Here is a 16,215-nt window from a genome sequence, read left to right as displayed (position 1 = left end):
TTTTAAAAATAAGTTTTATATTTGAAAATAATATATCTGTTAAAAAATGTTTACTTCTACTAACTTTATTTCCATTGAATTTGTAAAGGGTCATTCATTATTTTCCTGTGACGTTCTGAACTTACTTGGAGGAATTATTGACTGATCATAATCCAAGTTACTAGGCATTTTAAATGTTCAAAATTGTCAGTGTCTTATTTTATATATTTGGTTTAACAGGAAAAATGATTTCATCTATGAGATACACAATTTTTTGGGGCTTTTTTCTTTCTCTAAGCTTTTGAAATATAACTGGGATTGGAGATAATAAAGGGTCATGCCCTTAGATTATTTTATCCTACCATGGATGTTATTATCTCATTACTGTCTCAAATCAAATCTTTAGTAACTGTAAAGTTGGGTTTCCTTTTCAAAGTGGATACAATATACTTGCCCCTGGTATATAATTGCAAGTTAGTAAGTAGAAGCTGTGTATCAAAACACAGTGGTTTCTGGCATTTCAGACTTCTGCCTGTGATAACTGTTAATCAGGAAATGATGAGAGCCCCATTGAAAGGGAAAGATAAATGAGAGTTGGTGTCCTTCATTTAGGGCAAACTCTACCAATTTCAATCAGTGTTTCTGTGTTTACTACCATTTTTTCAGTTTCCTGATTCTGAGGATATTTTGTATATGCATTACAAGTATTCAGGGCCTAATTCAATATTACCATAAAATTTTTTTAAAATGAAGTAAAATTATAGCCAAAATAGGTATTAGAATCTGCCTCCACTGATGGTCTTATCTTTTGCTTCATGTTATTACATATAAGTATTTTGTTTCTCTTAATTCTTTGTCTTTACCTGGTTCTTTCCTCTGTCCACCTAAAATGATTTTTTACTCTTATCTTCCCTGGTGACCAGATCATACCCATGTCTTCAGAAAAGGGTAGATCATTTCATACTAGAGTAAATTGATGAATGAGCAATGAAAATGAATACCTAATATATTTTGTTTGAGGATGGGGGAAATATGGCAGAAGAATCTCAAAACATAGAAGATATTTAGGTAAAAACTTGAAGAGCCTGTGCTGTACACTCAAATTCTAGACAGTAATATTGATTCCTGACCTCAACCCATGGATGTAATAATAGCTAACATTGAGTACATACACTATGTCTTTTACATTTGTTTAATTCTCACAAACTAATGAGATATACACTGTTCTTATCCCAATTTTATGGATGAGACAGTTGAGATACAGGTTAAGTCATTTGCCCAAAGTCACATATCTGTTAAGAGCCTCAATTTCAATTATGGTCCTCGGTCTTGAGAGACTAAACTAAAAAGTACTATAGCCTGTTGCTTCCCTGGTTCTGCTTGTGGTTCCAAATGTGCTTTCCTGCCTTGTTTACTCTTGAGTAGACGGATGGGCTTGAGCTTCAAAGTGAAGGCCCTTTGTTTCCCCAGAAGGGTAGGCAACAACTGGTACAGTTGTAACATTGGGATCAGAATCCAAATCTGGCTTCCCAATCTTAGAGTAGTATTTCTGTGATATATGAACAGTAGGACCTTTCAGCAAACAAATTAGGCGTAAATTAGTCTCTTTAGTAAGACTGGATTCTTTGGTAGTTCAGACAGTAAAAAATCTGCCTGCAATTCCAGAGACCCAGGTTCAATCCCTGGGGTCAGGAAGATCCCCTAGAGAAGGGAATGACAACCTACTCCAGTTTTCTTGCCTGGTCATACCTGAGTAAGCAAGCCTTAGGAGTGCCAGTGACTAAACTATTTGTAGTTGTGCTGTGCCGTGCTATGCTTAGTCATTCAGTTGTGCCTGACTCTTTGAGATCCCATGGAATGCAGCCTGCCAGGCTCCTCTGTCCATGGGAATTCTCCAGGCAAAAGTACTGGAGTGGGTTGCCATTCCCTTCTCCAGGGGATCGTCCCAACTCAGGGATCAAATCCAGGTCTCCCGCATTGCAGGCAGATTGTTCACCTATCAGCCACCCAGGGAAGCCCAGTTGAGATGCTGTGTGACTTCCCAATTTCTGTGGCTTTTTCATTGACAACTTTATGTGCCTAACCATTAATTTTTTTGAGTCAAAAACTACAACCTATGTTTTGATTTAAAAAAACAAACAGCTTAGCCACTTTGTTGTTCTTTTGTCAGTCATTAAATGTCAATTATCTGGGCTCCCTGACTAGAGCGTATCCTCTTCTAATACTGCCCTTTTCTTTTTCTGATGCACAAAGCTGATCATACTTTCTTATTAATCTTAGAATAAAGTTCTTAGCACACTTTAGTGTGACACTGAAGACATTTGCTAAAGTAGTCCTTGCTATCTCTTCAGTTGTGTCATTGACTGCTCTTTCTTGTTCCCTACCTTCTAGTCATATGTGGTCACTCTATTGTATCATCGTCATCTTGTCTTCTATTCCTTGGTTTTTGCTCTGCCTTGACTTGCCTTTTCCTGCTTTGCTAGTCTCAGCTCCTGCAGCAAAACCACGTTCACTGTAGTATCTTCACTGCTTTCTTGTATCTTCCCCCTTCATAATGCCTCAGTCCTTTGTATAGCCACAATATAGATGTCTCCTTTTGAACACATCACAGTTCTGTTAACATTCGCTTCAGTGCATTTCCTTGACAACTTTGGATTGGAGCTCTTAGCACAGTACCTGATGTATATGCAACCTGATAAATGTTTAGATCATCCTTTCCACACATCTGTTAACACCTCTCAAAGTGAACTATCAGAATGGTGCACTGGATGATTTCTTTGTGTGATGGTTAGTATGAATATGTAAGTGGAAGGTCTTGAGAACTGGTTGACTTTACTACTGGCTTATTGTAAACCTCCTTTCAGCTTTTTTGGTTTGCTTATAAGTATTTTTAAAGATTACATTTTAAAAATCAGTAATAAAATTTTTGATTTTTAAATGGTGTTAGAAGAAAAGAATGTGGTCTGACAGAAATGAATACAAGCATTTCCTCCCTTATAACACTTCCCTCTACCTCATGGTATGTTTATAGTGAATGAAACCTCAAATGGACACAATGATGTAATTTACCTGTAACTTTGGATTGGTCATGTCATCTGCAGAAAAATTGCAAGTAGGGACATTTATTTCATTTTGAACTTTTAAGGGGAAAGCAGGTTTACATAGCAAAGAAAAATTATTTGCAATCTTGATCTCTAGTGGTAGTTGTTGAAATTCATGATGACCAGTCAGTCCTTCTGTTCCCTTAACATTGGAATCTTAAATAGTATTTGTTTTGAGTGCTATGCAAAATTTATTTAAAAATATTGCAGAATTCACAGGTGAAAAGTATAATTATCTAATGGCAGGTCATTAGCTCAGAACTTTGAGCTTAGCAAATTTCACTGTCTTCTACCAAGCAATTGAATATCTCAATGATGACTATTTCAGCAGGCATCTTTAATGAGTAAGATTAAAGGTAAGAACATTTTTTCTTTTCAAAATGTTAGTGATGTATTAGTAGTTGTTTAAAAATTTGTTGATCTCGAGTATGCTTTTGTAGTTACAATATTGGGGTGTACATTTTAATGATGAATTTTGTAACTCAATGAAATTTTGTGTAGTGTGCTTTTTCTAATTTTTTAGATTTGTTTTTCTAATATTTTCACTGGTTATTACAGTTCTGTCCCTTAAACAGAATACCAGTATGGTTAAAGCCACAAAACAAGATTGGGAACATAAACCTCTTATTGCTAGTTATTTCAATAATTTATTTTATTCTCATCTACCAGTTTCTTAGCCAATAAAATGAAGAGTAATAAAAACCTGTCACCAACCTCCTTTGCAGAGGTATTAAGAAAATTCAGTTTCCCCAATTGAAATACCAATAATAATAGTAACACATGCTTAATAGCTTTCATTTTAATTGCTGCATAAAATCAATTTATTAGAATAGCTATATGTGAAAATGATTAGCATGGTAATGTTTCTTTTGTAAGAATTTGAGATCAGTCTTTGATAACATTTCCAATAATAAGCTGAAAAGAAGAATTCTTTTATGAAATATTTTTAAACTTATTTTATAACCAATAGTTATATATAACTTAGTAACAACTTTTCAAACTGAGTTTAAAATTATTAAATATTAAGAAATAAAAAATCAGCTAATATCTACTTTTTATTTCTTCCAACAGAAACCAAAACTTTTTATGTTTCCTTACAACTTCAGCTTGTTATTTTTAAAACAATTATTTTCCCTATATATATTATTAAAGCAATGATGTACCGTACACTTGATATTATTTCACCTGTGTGAATACTCTTGTTCACAATTAAATACCTGAGAGAATTACAAAACCTTTAACCCAAGAAATGATAGACTTTTAGGTATTTTGTCAATTTTTTGTGCAAATTTTATTCATTTAGATTTTTTTATCAGAATTAGTTGAAAATTGCTGCAAATACTGCCAATATAGTATTGCAACTAAAAGGACTTGTCCTACTTTAAATTATTTGCATCTTCATGTAATAACTAAAATGTGCTTAAGTAATTTTACATTGTTATTAATATCTAGAAAAATAGTAGCATCTATAAACCTAGTTTTTTTAATGTGCCCTTGGAGAATGGACAAGGAGGGGTGTTTGCCAGCTCCATATTTCATTAAATAACTATGGGATTAGCTTTGAGGATGGTTGATAATGTCTGTCCTACTAGATGTCTTCATTTTTGTCCATGAAATTTAAGTCAGTAAAGTTGTTGCTTATGTTGAATATGTTAATCCTTAAGTATAGTTTAAGCCTTCATTAAGTTATGAATCACTCAACTGTTTATTAATAGCATTTCTGATCAGGTGGACATTCTACATATTCAGATTAAAATTGTTCAGTATATTATATCACCAAATATTTAGTTATCAGCAATTTAAAACAAAGATCCTTTGGAAAAGATAGTTTTTATGTTAAATTGATATTTTAAAAAAGATTTTTATAGATGACATATTCCTTTATTAATATTGTAATATTATAGTTAGTATTTTTTTAGAAATAAAAGTTTACAAATTTATGTTTAATATTTGAGCTACGCTTATGAGTTTTTAAGAGAATAAATCCTTCAAAATTCTAAATTATTTCTGTAATCTTACCACCTCTAAATTAAGTTAGTTGTAACATATATTGAAATGACATTAGTATTTTGAACTTTATAATAGATAAAATATTTATTTTCTCTCACTTTTTGAGTCCTTTAGTAGTAAATACTGATGCATGTTATATAAGACATATAAACTTGCTTTCATTTTTTAAAGAGTAGTGTCTTTTTGTCACATAGCTAATGTGTTATATGTCTTATATCTTTTTTTAAATTTGTACTTAACATGGAGAACATTTCTTAAGTGCTCTTGTTTTTAGAAAGGAAATATTTATCTGTATTCATTTATTTAGAACATATATTGAATCTACTATTTATTCTTGTGCATTTTATTTTTCCCTTAAAGTATTTATTATAGAGGTAATTTACTGTTATAGTATAAATGTACATTAATATGAATCTACATTTAAATTATTTTAAGCATGCAAAAAAATGTTTCTTGTTTCTATATTGTAAACATAAAATTAAATACTCAATACTTATTTTGTTTTCAAGATTAAAAAATGAAGCTCCCACAAAGGAACAAGAACCTATGTCTGAGGTAAATTATGTTGTATTTCCTACCTCTTAAAGATTTATACAATTGAAAGTATTGTTGGTGTGATTTTTAAAACTTCAATTCAGTGTGTGTACATCCCTAGGAATTATGTCATGTTATCAAAAAGAGAAAATTGAGATTTTTGTTTTCATTAATACAAAAGTTTAACTCAGTAAAATTATAAAGTGGTTTATTTTGACAAAGACATTATTACATTTCACATGCTTGTTATTTATTTCAATTAGTAAGTAATGGAGATAATTTTATGACTTAAAAATTCTGAAATCATTAAAATATCGCACATCTGACAGGTTGGAAAATTAATCTTTTTAGGAAATTCTATTTTCTGAAGAAGATTTAAATAATTTTTAATATAGAAATATTTTGAATACATTTTAGCTATCTTAAACAGGCAATCTGAATATAACACTCAGAGTTATCATACACAGTTTTTACTGGGCAGTCTGGGCTTCTCTGGTGGCTCAGTGGTAAAGAATCCACCTGCACTGCAGGAGACATAGGTTCCATCTCTGGGTTGGGACAATTCCCTGTCAAGGAAATGGCAACCCATGTTGGTGCTCTTGCCTGGGAAATGCCATGGACAGAAGAGACTGGCTGGGCTACAGCTCATGGGGTCACAAAAGAATGGGACATGATTAAAAACTAAACAACAAAACTGGGCGGTCTAATGTATGAGTGTAGAAATAATTTTGCTTTTGTAGTTGCTTTCTTGATGTCAGCTCTTAAAATATTGTATAATATAGCTTGTCTCTGACTAAAAATGAAGCAAGGTAGGTTCAGCATTTATTTTTTGAGTAGCATTTCTATGCTGTAGAGTAAATAAGTGAAACCTAGGCAGTACCAGCCTTATCCCAAGTGACTGTCTTTTACAGAAAGTTTTCTTTTGTGTGACAGATTTTTAAATACAAATAAATGTCTTTACTGGATATATGATTTTTTGGTTACTGGTTTATTTTGGTATTTCTGTTTTTGAGGAATTTGTACATTTTATCTATTATGAATTTATATATATACAAATGTTTGTAGTAGTCCGTTATTTTGATGTCTGTGGGGTCTGCAATGATAATCCTCTCTTTTATTCTTGATGTTGATATTTTGTGTGCTCTTCTTGTTTCTAATGTTATCATATATTTCACTTTTAATCAGGTTACAAAGACAGAATATAGTGTTACTATTTTTGTTAAAATAGTCTTTTTTAAAGCAATTAAATACTTAAACAATTTTTGTATTCACCTTTGTTTTTACCATTTCTAGTGCTTGCTCTTTCTTTATGTAGTTATTGGTTTCTGTCTGGTGTCACATTCCTTTTGCCTGAACAACTTCATTTGAAATGTCTCATGTTGCAGATCTACTGGTAATTATGTATTACATGCTTTTTTCCTTCAAAAAAATCTTTTGTTTTTCATTTTTGAAAATAAATTTTTGGTCAGTATAGAATTCTGGATTTACTGTTTTCTTTCAGCAGTTTAAAGACATCATTTTATTGTCTCTTGGTTTGCATATTTTCTGATGAGATGTCTTATTATAGTTTTTGTCTCTGTTTCTATACGGTATGTAAGTATGATTTTCTTTGGTTACCCTCAAGGTTTTGTCTTTGTCTTTAGTTCTTATCAGTTTGAACATAATGTGTCTTAAGTCTGGTTTGTTCATTTGTTTGTTTATATGTTTATCTATTTATATATTTATTTTTGTCATTCATCCTGATTGGTACTCTCTGCCCTGTCCTTTATCTTCTACTTCTGGTGTTTCAATTTCACACGTGTTACACCATTTGATGTTAATTCCTGTTCTTAGATGCCCTGTTCTAGTCTCCCCACCTCACCTTCCCCCATACTCTTTTTTTTTTTTTCTTTTTAGTGTTTCAGTTTGGGTAATTTTTATTTATTGACCTGTTTACTGATTCATTTTTTTTTTTTTTATTGTGTAAGGTCTATTGATGAACCCATCAAAAAATTTTTGCATTTCATTTCTGTCATTGTGATTTGCTTGGGTTATTTTCCCTAGCATTTGCGTTGGTTATTATAGTGTCTGAGTTTTTGATAAAGTTTCCATCTGATCATGTGTATTATCCTCTTTTTCTACCAAAGCATATAACATAGTAATCATAATAATTTAAAATTTTCTTTCTAGAAGTTCCAGTAGCTGGGTTATATCTAAGTCTGGTTCTGCTGTATGTTTTATCTTTTGACAGTACAGTTTTTTTCCCCCTTGCATTTTCTGTGTATGTGTGGTTGAAAGCAAGGCATTATGTGTTGGACTAAGATAAATAGTATCTGAAAATGGGCATGCCTTTTCTCATCTTAGGCCGTTAGTGAGAGATTTGGTCCACCTAGTAGTGTGTTGACTTGGGTTTTTTTTTAATCTCTACGGCTACTCTTCATATACTATCAAGTTCAATTCCTATAGTATTTCATTGTGTTTCATGTGGAAGTTATGTTACTGGAGGTTGTTTTTTTTTTTTTTCCTCAGTATCCTTGCTCCACACTCAGCTTTAGTCTTTTTTTTTTTTTTTTTTTGTGAGATTGAGCCATGGAGATTTTCTTTCTCTGTCTTTGCACTCTTGCCTTTCTTCCAACAGTACTGCTGTTGCTAATTATTTGATGTTTGCTATCTTAGTCAGCTTCCTTGGTGACTCAGATGATAATGAATCTGTCTGCAATGCAGGAGATGTGGGTTCAATCTCCGGGTTGGGAAGATCCCCTGGAGAAGGGAATGGCAACCCACTCCAGTATTCTTGCCTGGAGAATTCCACGGACTGAAGAGCCTGGCAGGCTACAGTCCATGGAGTTGCAAAGAGTCAGATATGACTGAGAGGCTAACACTTTCACTTTCTTTTCATGCTAGTGGTGGGTGGTAGTGGTTGGTGTGATGTTCTCTGTTGTTCTGAGGTTTTCAAGTGGCTCTGTAGAATAGAAATGTTTTCTTCTGTCACCCAGCCACAGTTGGCCCCTATGCCCTGGGGACAACAGGGTTTGCCTCTCTTTTTTCCAAATATGTAAAGGCATGGCCATAAAGAAAACCTATGAATTCATCATTTCTAACATCATCCATTGACTTTTTCCTGATGTATTCATAGTTGAATAAACACATTAGACTCTTACTTTCCTTTGATTGCCCTGTTGAATCTATGTCAAGTAAAACCAACCTTTTCATACATCAACCAGCTTCCTGAAGTTTATTTTTTTTCATTAAAAGCAAAAAAGCTTATGCTAAAAATTTAGCAGGCTGTAAGCAGAGTTAAAGGAAGCCATATTACATGGAAGGCTACATATTACAGTTTTGGTCTGGGTACTTATTTCAAGCATATATGTGCTGTGGATAGTCCCTTAATAGACCCAGGCATTTAAATACACATGTAATATGGTGGATAGCTTGAATCAATCTTCAAGGTTTTGATCTGATACATTGTAGTGGAATGAGTGTTATACCTCAATAATATTTTCCTGTTGTCATATTTTAGTTTGTATAGTTTTACATTTTCTCCATCAAAATTAATTCCTTTCATAGTATATAGACTGTATATGGGAATTCATATTATATAGTGGTTTTCTAAAACAGCCTCTGTTCTGCTGCTCTGTATACATTGCAACATTTTACTGCTTTAATATCCTCACTATATGTATACCATAACCCTTCCCCTGTAGCCTTAGAGTTAGTTTAGTTCCATTATAACCAAGTAAAGACTAAGAGAGAGAAGGTAGGTACAGATGCCTTTCTCTTTCCTTGCTTCCTTCCTTGGCTATTAGGGAACACTTGATAGCAAGTTCTAGGAATTTGTATTGGTGGCAAAGATTAATAAAATTATTTCCCTGTCCCCAAGGTGGTCAGAATCTTCTAGGACAATTAGACATGAAAAAATTACAATCCAGTATTTTAAGCATATCAGCTGTGGTAGGTTCACACAAAAAAGTATTTCTTTTTTAAAAATATTTTTTTTCTCAATTCAAGCATACACATAAAAATAGGAGTTCCCTGTTATTTCATTAATGAAATGACAAATTAACTCTAGTCTGTTCCTTTAAGGCTGCTTGGGGATATCCATAAAGAATTTCTAAGGTCTTTGTTTTTCTTTCTTGTTATGTTTTGGTTCTTTTTTTTTCTTCTTGACTTTGTAAGGTTTTTTAGACATGAGAGTTTCAGACTTTGTAAAATTATGTTTTATCTTTATCAAATTAAAAGTTGAAAATTTGTGTGGATAGTTTATCATAAAAGTAGTGACTCATCTCCTTCACCCTTTTCCATTCAGGTCTTTAGAGGCAGCCATTTTCAACTCTTTCAGCTATTTGATCTCTTATTTATTATATTTTTATTTATTAATAATATAATCATATTTTGATTTGTCTTTTTTTGAACTATGACTGATTGTTAATAGTAGTTAAGGATTTACTTCTCTAGACCACCATCCCTACTTTCCTCTTTCCTCCTAACCCCAGCATCCCAGCCAGGGCCAGAATTAGAGTGAGGCAAGTAAGGCCTCAACTCTAGCAAAAAATTTAAGGGGGCTTCAAAAAATTCCATAATCAGACAAACATTTTCATTTCTATTTTTAAGAATAAAAATTAATGCGAAGTAATCCATGATGAGCATAATTTCAAAGCTGTAATTAAAGACAGCATCCAGCACTGCCCTTCTGTGACCCTGAAAGTCATGCACATAGGGAACACAAACACAACAAGGTCTCACTTCTGTTTTTTTTTTATGGTTCTTGTTCAGTCATGAGGGAAGGTGACACATTTTCATTGCTTGTAACTTCATGTTACTGCTAAGTAAAAGGAAAAGTTACTATTAATTACAAAGCTATGTTTATGTGATTTTTTATAACATTATTAAGAGCACTAAGGTAAGTAATACCGATGTTATTTATTAATATATTTGACCTTTCATGAATAAGATTGATTTGATGAAATGTGAAAATTTTCTGAAAAAGTATTTTCTACCAGGAAACTTTATACTTTCTTCACTGAAAACAGTGATAATTTACTGTTACTCACTTGTTTACATAAAAAGTATTTTTCACTACTTTTTTCCACCACATTGGTCTGGAAATCTGGTATGTAGTTTTCTGTTGTTTCTAGTAACTGATTCTTGTATTTTTCATGCAAACATTTATGTAGACCAGTTTGTTAAATATCATAACTTAATATTCAATATTAAATAATTAATACTGAATGTATTAAAAAAATAAGTGTATTTAAAATTTATACTTAAATTCTTAAAAATAAATATAACATCTAAAAACTCAAGTGGTCCATTGTTTAGAAGAAGAAAAATGGGGATTTCCCTGTGGCCCAGGGGTTAAGAATCTGCTTGGCAATGCAAGGACATGGGTTCAATCCCTAGTGCAGGAAGATTCCACATGCCGTGAAGTGACTAAGCCCATGTGCCGCAACTAAGACCCAATGCAACCAAATACGTGAATAAATAAATATAAAAAAAAGAAGAAAAATGCGTGTAAATATAAAGATTAATCAGAATTATAGGGGAGAGTAACAGGTTTGGTATAAAAAAAATTTCAGCTACTTAAAATGAAATCTAATGTTGACACTATTAGAATAGAATTACTGTGAAATTTAGAGTTAAAGAATTTCTTTTAATTGTGCGAAAAAGACAAGAAAATGAAATGTTAGAAATTTCAGAAGCTAGTAAATATAAGCATGTACAATAAAATAAGAAAATGCCATTTGAATTAAAATTATAATTCATTGCAGCCACCTATTTCTAATACAGTAAAATGATTTTAATAGAGCATAGGCCCATCCAAGAACAAAAAGCAAATTTTAGAGTATGTCTTTTACCTGGTGGGCACAGATTTTCTAAAGCAGAGTCTTTTAAAAGTAGTCTAGTGGTGAGTTAATTAATTGTGATTGGATTATTTATTCCAGAGAATCCTTGTCTTTTTTTGTCCTTGTCCTTGTTTTTTTCCTGTGCATTCTTTTTGCAAAAATGCAGTGGAATTAAATATTTGTAACTCAAAAAATGGTTTCAAAAGTTTGAAATTTGAACAGAATTTGTGATGATGAAAATTTCATATTTCATCATGATGCTTTTTTAAATGGACATGTTTTTTAATGTGTATCCAAATTGATAGTTTAATAGGTGATGCTTTATAGAGTGTGATAAAATATATGAGTGACTTTACACATGTATGTTTTATACAAAAGAAATTTCTCTCAAAGGATCACAAGAAATTATTGGAAGTTCAGATCCTGGAATACTCTAAATTCAGCTGAATTAAGAGCATTAAAATCATATAGCTTATCATTAAAAATATTCTGTGTTTCATTTGTGTAGTAAAGTTCAAAACACTTATAGTGTTACTAGGAAATCATGTTGTTGGAAATACTATGGAGAATGAAAGAAGCAAAACAGTTCTTTTTACTTTTTCATTATAAACCAGATATAGTACATCATGAGTGAATGTTTTTGATTACTAGGTATATTTACATTAAGAATGATATCATTGCAAGAGAAGAAAGTCTCAACGTAATTGAAATAAAACAAGTTGGATAATTATACCTCAATAAAGCTATTATTAAAAATAAACTAGACATGGTCTGGATTATCACATTTTGATAAGGTAGAAAGGGATATTTCTATATAAAAAAAATTGTCATGGCCGGGATATGATAATGGAGTAGATATGGCAGATGTATACAAGTGTATATAAGCCAGTATTTCTCTCCCTAAATAATTATGCCAAATTTGTGCCTTTCTCAGCTCATAATCATAATTTAATATAAAAAATTATACATCTGTAAATTCAAATGTGATCATCTTTTTTTTAGTATTATACAAAGGATATATATTTTAGGAGTAGGGTAATATAGCGAGCAGATGAAATATTCTTATCAATTCTGAAAACAATACTAAAATCACATACAGATCCCTGATTGGCATCAAGATTAAACACAAGCAAGATACTTGATTCTTTACACACAAATTACAGACATTTATCAGATATGAGAAGAAATAATTTCAAATGTCAAAATACTTTATGTTGAGATCAAAAACATCTTGGTATAAATACATTACAGATTTTTACAAAAATTATCTATGTGGGATGATATTTTGAACAACGTGGCAAAAGTTTAATAAAGTTTTACAGTTAGAAAACATGACCGTATATAAAGTTCCATGCTTTATAAAAATCCTGTTCTTTTGCTTTCCACAAATGAGAGAAAGTAATGTTGAAAGTGTATCCAGTGAATGTAAAACTTGAGCAAGAGATGTGAATATTCTCCCTGAATTTTAAAATAAATGAAAAAGAAATTGGCAATGTATGAGTCACTAAATAAGAATATTGATAATTATGGGAAAAGTGCTTATCAAGTAGACATTCAGGTTATAAATGCCCTAACTTCATATTTGAAATAGATATATGAAAAATTAAATGAAATGTCTTCAGATTTTGAGCTTTTAAACTGGACTAAAGTTATTCTCTATAAATTACATCTGATTTACAAAAAGCAGCTGCTGACTCAGTTCTTAAATATTTTGACAATTTAAGTTCTATAGAAATTTCATATGAAATAGTTTAAAGCAACATACAATATAAGCACTATATTTGTGTCTCCTAAAACTGATTAACAAAGTGATACCCAGATTTTAAAACAACGCCACAGTCATGGTAAAAAGAAGTTTTAGTAAGCTAATTTTAAATTATTTAAAATTCTCATTTGATCAAGAGAAATTGTCAAATATGACAGTTTACTTATTTGAAAATAAGATAAGAAAAAATTAGATTTTGAAAATATTATTGATGTGCTTGCTTCCACTAAAACCACTAAAGCAAAATAGTAACAAATTCTGGTTTTTGTTGGAATGAAATGTTTAAACTTAAACTACTATTTGAGTTTAATATACCTACTTTTCAAGTTTTCAACACTTTTCAACTACATAAGTGTTCTGTGGGGAAAAACTTTTAAACTATACAGAGAGGAGGATTTTGAGAAGATGGCACAGTAGGAAGCACCAGGAATCTGGCTTCCCACTTAGACAGCAATTGCACAGGCTGAATCCCTCTGATATAACTTCTTTGAAATTCTTAAGTCTGTTGAAGGCTTGTAACTTTCAGGAGAAGACTTGGAGAGTGAATTTCAGTTAACTTCCACAATTTAAGCACTTAACACTGTAGCAACCATATGGCAGGCAAATGTGCCCATGTTCCTCGAGCAGCTTGCACACAACTTACGGGAGCCAGAGTAGGCAAAAAAGACCTTGTTCTCCAGATACTGGGAATCTGTGCTGTTATCATTGATTGCTGCTTCTTAACACAGAGTTTTGAAGACGAGGAAGTGGGCTCAGTATTGCTGCACCTCCTCCCTTTCTTGAAAGCACCTTCCCCTCCAGCTGAAGTGACTTCCAAGGGATTTAAGTGCACAACCCTTTTTCTTCCTTCATTTTTCTCTTTTCCCCCTTTGAGGAGCCAGATATTAACAACTTACTGAACAGTGACATATTAATGCATCTTTTATTACCTGAACCTTATTGACCAAAGTGTTTCAACATTCACTTACAGAACAAATTGCCAGCCACTGGCATTAGTTTCTGCAAAAATCCCCTGGTCAATAATGTGTTTGGTGATTATCCGAACACATTATTGTCCTAGTCAATAATGTGACTAGGACATTCAAAATCAACTGTATATGTAGGTAAAATTAGAAAGTGATTGTATATGCCAAGGGAAAGGCTCAGAAAAGACATGAGAAGACCTCAAGTTTACACCTCAGGCTGATTCGGGAACAGAGATATCCTACAACAATAAAAATTTTTAAAGTAAAGTAAAACCAGAAAATGCTGGGCTAGAGGGAGAATCTGATTTTCAGAGTTACCACATTACTAGATTCAGAGTTCAACACTCCAGTGTTCAAGAAATAATCACAAGGTGTACAAAGAAAAAGCAAGAATGGCCAATTCAAGAGAAAAAATTCAACAGAAACTTCTGAAAAAGACATGTGACAGATATACTAGACAAAGACTTTAAAACAACTGTCATAAAGATGCCCAGAGAACAAAAGAAAGGTGTGGTGAAAGTCAAGAAAATAGTATGTGAACAAAATGGAAATATAAGTAAAGGGATAGAAAACCTAAAAAGAAATTCTGGAGATGAAAAGTGCAATAACTGAAGTTGAAAAATTTACTAGAGGATTCAAAGGCAGATTTGAGAAGAGAAGAATCAACAAACTTGAAGTTAAAACAATAAAAGTTATTGAGTTTGAGGAACAGAAAGGAAACAGCTTGGAGAAAAGTGAACAGAGCTTAAGGGAGGTGTAGGCCACCATGGAGCAGACCAACGTGCACATGATGAGAGTCTCAGAAGGAAAAGAGAGAGAAAGGGGCAGAGAGATTATTTGAAGAAAAAGAGATTGCAGACTTCCCAATTTGATGAAACACATGAATATAACCAAACACAAATAATTCCAAGTAAGGTGAATTCAGAGAGACCCACACTGAGACATATTATAATTAAACGTCTGAAAGGTAAAGCAAGAATCTTGAAAGCAAGAAAGAGAAGTGAATCATCACATACAAGGAATTCTTAATAGTATTATCTACAGACTTCTAATCAGGAATGTTGGAAGTCAACAGGCAGCGGGTTGACTACACTACAAAGAAAAAAAACTCTATCAAGCATTCTATATCTCACAATACTATCCCTCAGAAGTTAGAAATTAAGACATTCTCACATAAACAAAACTAAAAGGGTTCTTGACCACTAGATCTGCCCTACCAGAAGTGCTCAGGGTATTCTTCATGGTGAGACAAAAGGGCAGTACATGAAACTCAAAGCTCTGTAGCAAAATAAGTATTTCAATAAAGGTAAGTGCATGGGCAATTTTAAAACTATGATAGTGATTTGTAGTTGTACCTAATATTTTTTGTTTTCTTATGTGGGTTAAGAGATGAATGAATTTAATAAAAACAATTAGTGTAAAACCAAATATTTCTCTAACTCTGGTCTGCAACTCCAGATTTTGTTTCCTACATAAGTTAGGGTACTAATGCATTTAGTTTATATCTAGGTATATAATGAATAAAGTTGTAATTTTGTGACATTGACAAAAGGAATGGGCATGGAACTATAAAGGAACAAGAGTTTTTGTATTGATATCTTATTGAAGTTAGCTGGTATAAATTAGTGTTGGAGAGTTATAACTTCAGGATGTTAAACATAATCCTCAAAGTAACCACAAAGAAAACAGCTGTAAAATATATACAAGGGGAAATGAGAAAAGAACTTAAACGTTTCACTACAGAAAATCAGTTAAACAGAAAAGAGGTCGGTAATGCAGGAAGTGAGAGCCAAACAAGTTGTCAGATATATAGAAAACAAACAGTGCAATGACAGATGAGTCCCTCCTCATCAGTAATTAAATAATTTAATTAAACTTCCCAGTCAAAAGATGAGGTTGGCGGAATGAATACAAACACATGATCCAACTACATGCTGTTCACAGGAGACTCACTTGAAATTCAAAGACAGAAGGTAAAAGTGAAAGAATGAAAAATAGTCCATGCAAATAGTAACCAAAAGAGCATGGATGGCTTTACT

General features: G+C 32.3%; 1 protein-coding gene across 2 annotated transcripts in view; it reads left to right on the top strand.

The window, feature by feature from the left end:
• The window catches only part of ZNF280D (zinc finger protein 280D), a 124,324-nt gene that overhangs the window by 94,373 nt on the left and 13,736 nt on the right, over positions 1-16,215 (top strand). For both annotated transcript variants that reach the window (XM_061157228.1, XM_061157229.1), the window contains one exon: positions 5,600-5,645. In XM_061157228.1, the coding sequence (XP_061013211.1) occupies positions 5,600-5,645 (46 nt within the window). The remainder of the gene's footprint in view (positions 1-5,599; positions 5,646-16,215) is intronic.

Source organism: Dama dama, chromosome 12 (genome assembly GCF_033118175.1).
Source record: "Dama dama isolate Ldn47 chromosome 12, ASM3311817v1, whole genome shotgun sequence".
NCBI classification, from domain to species: Eukaryota; Metazoa; Chordata; class Mammalia; order Artiodactyla; family Cervidae; genus Dama; species Dama dama.
The sequence above is the reverse complement of the archived record's forward strand: the minus strand, read 5'-3'. Positions and strand labels throughout refer to the sequence as shown.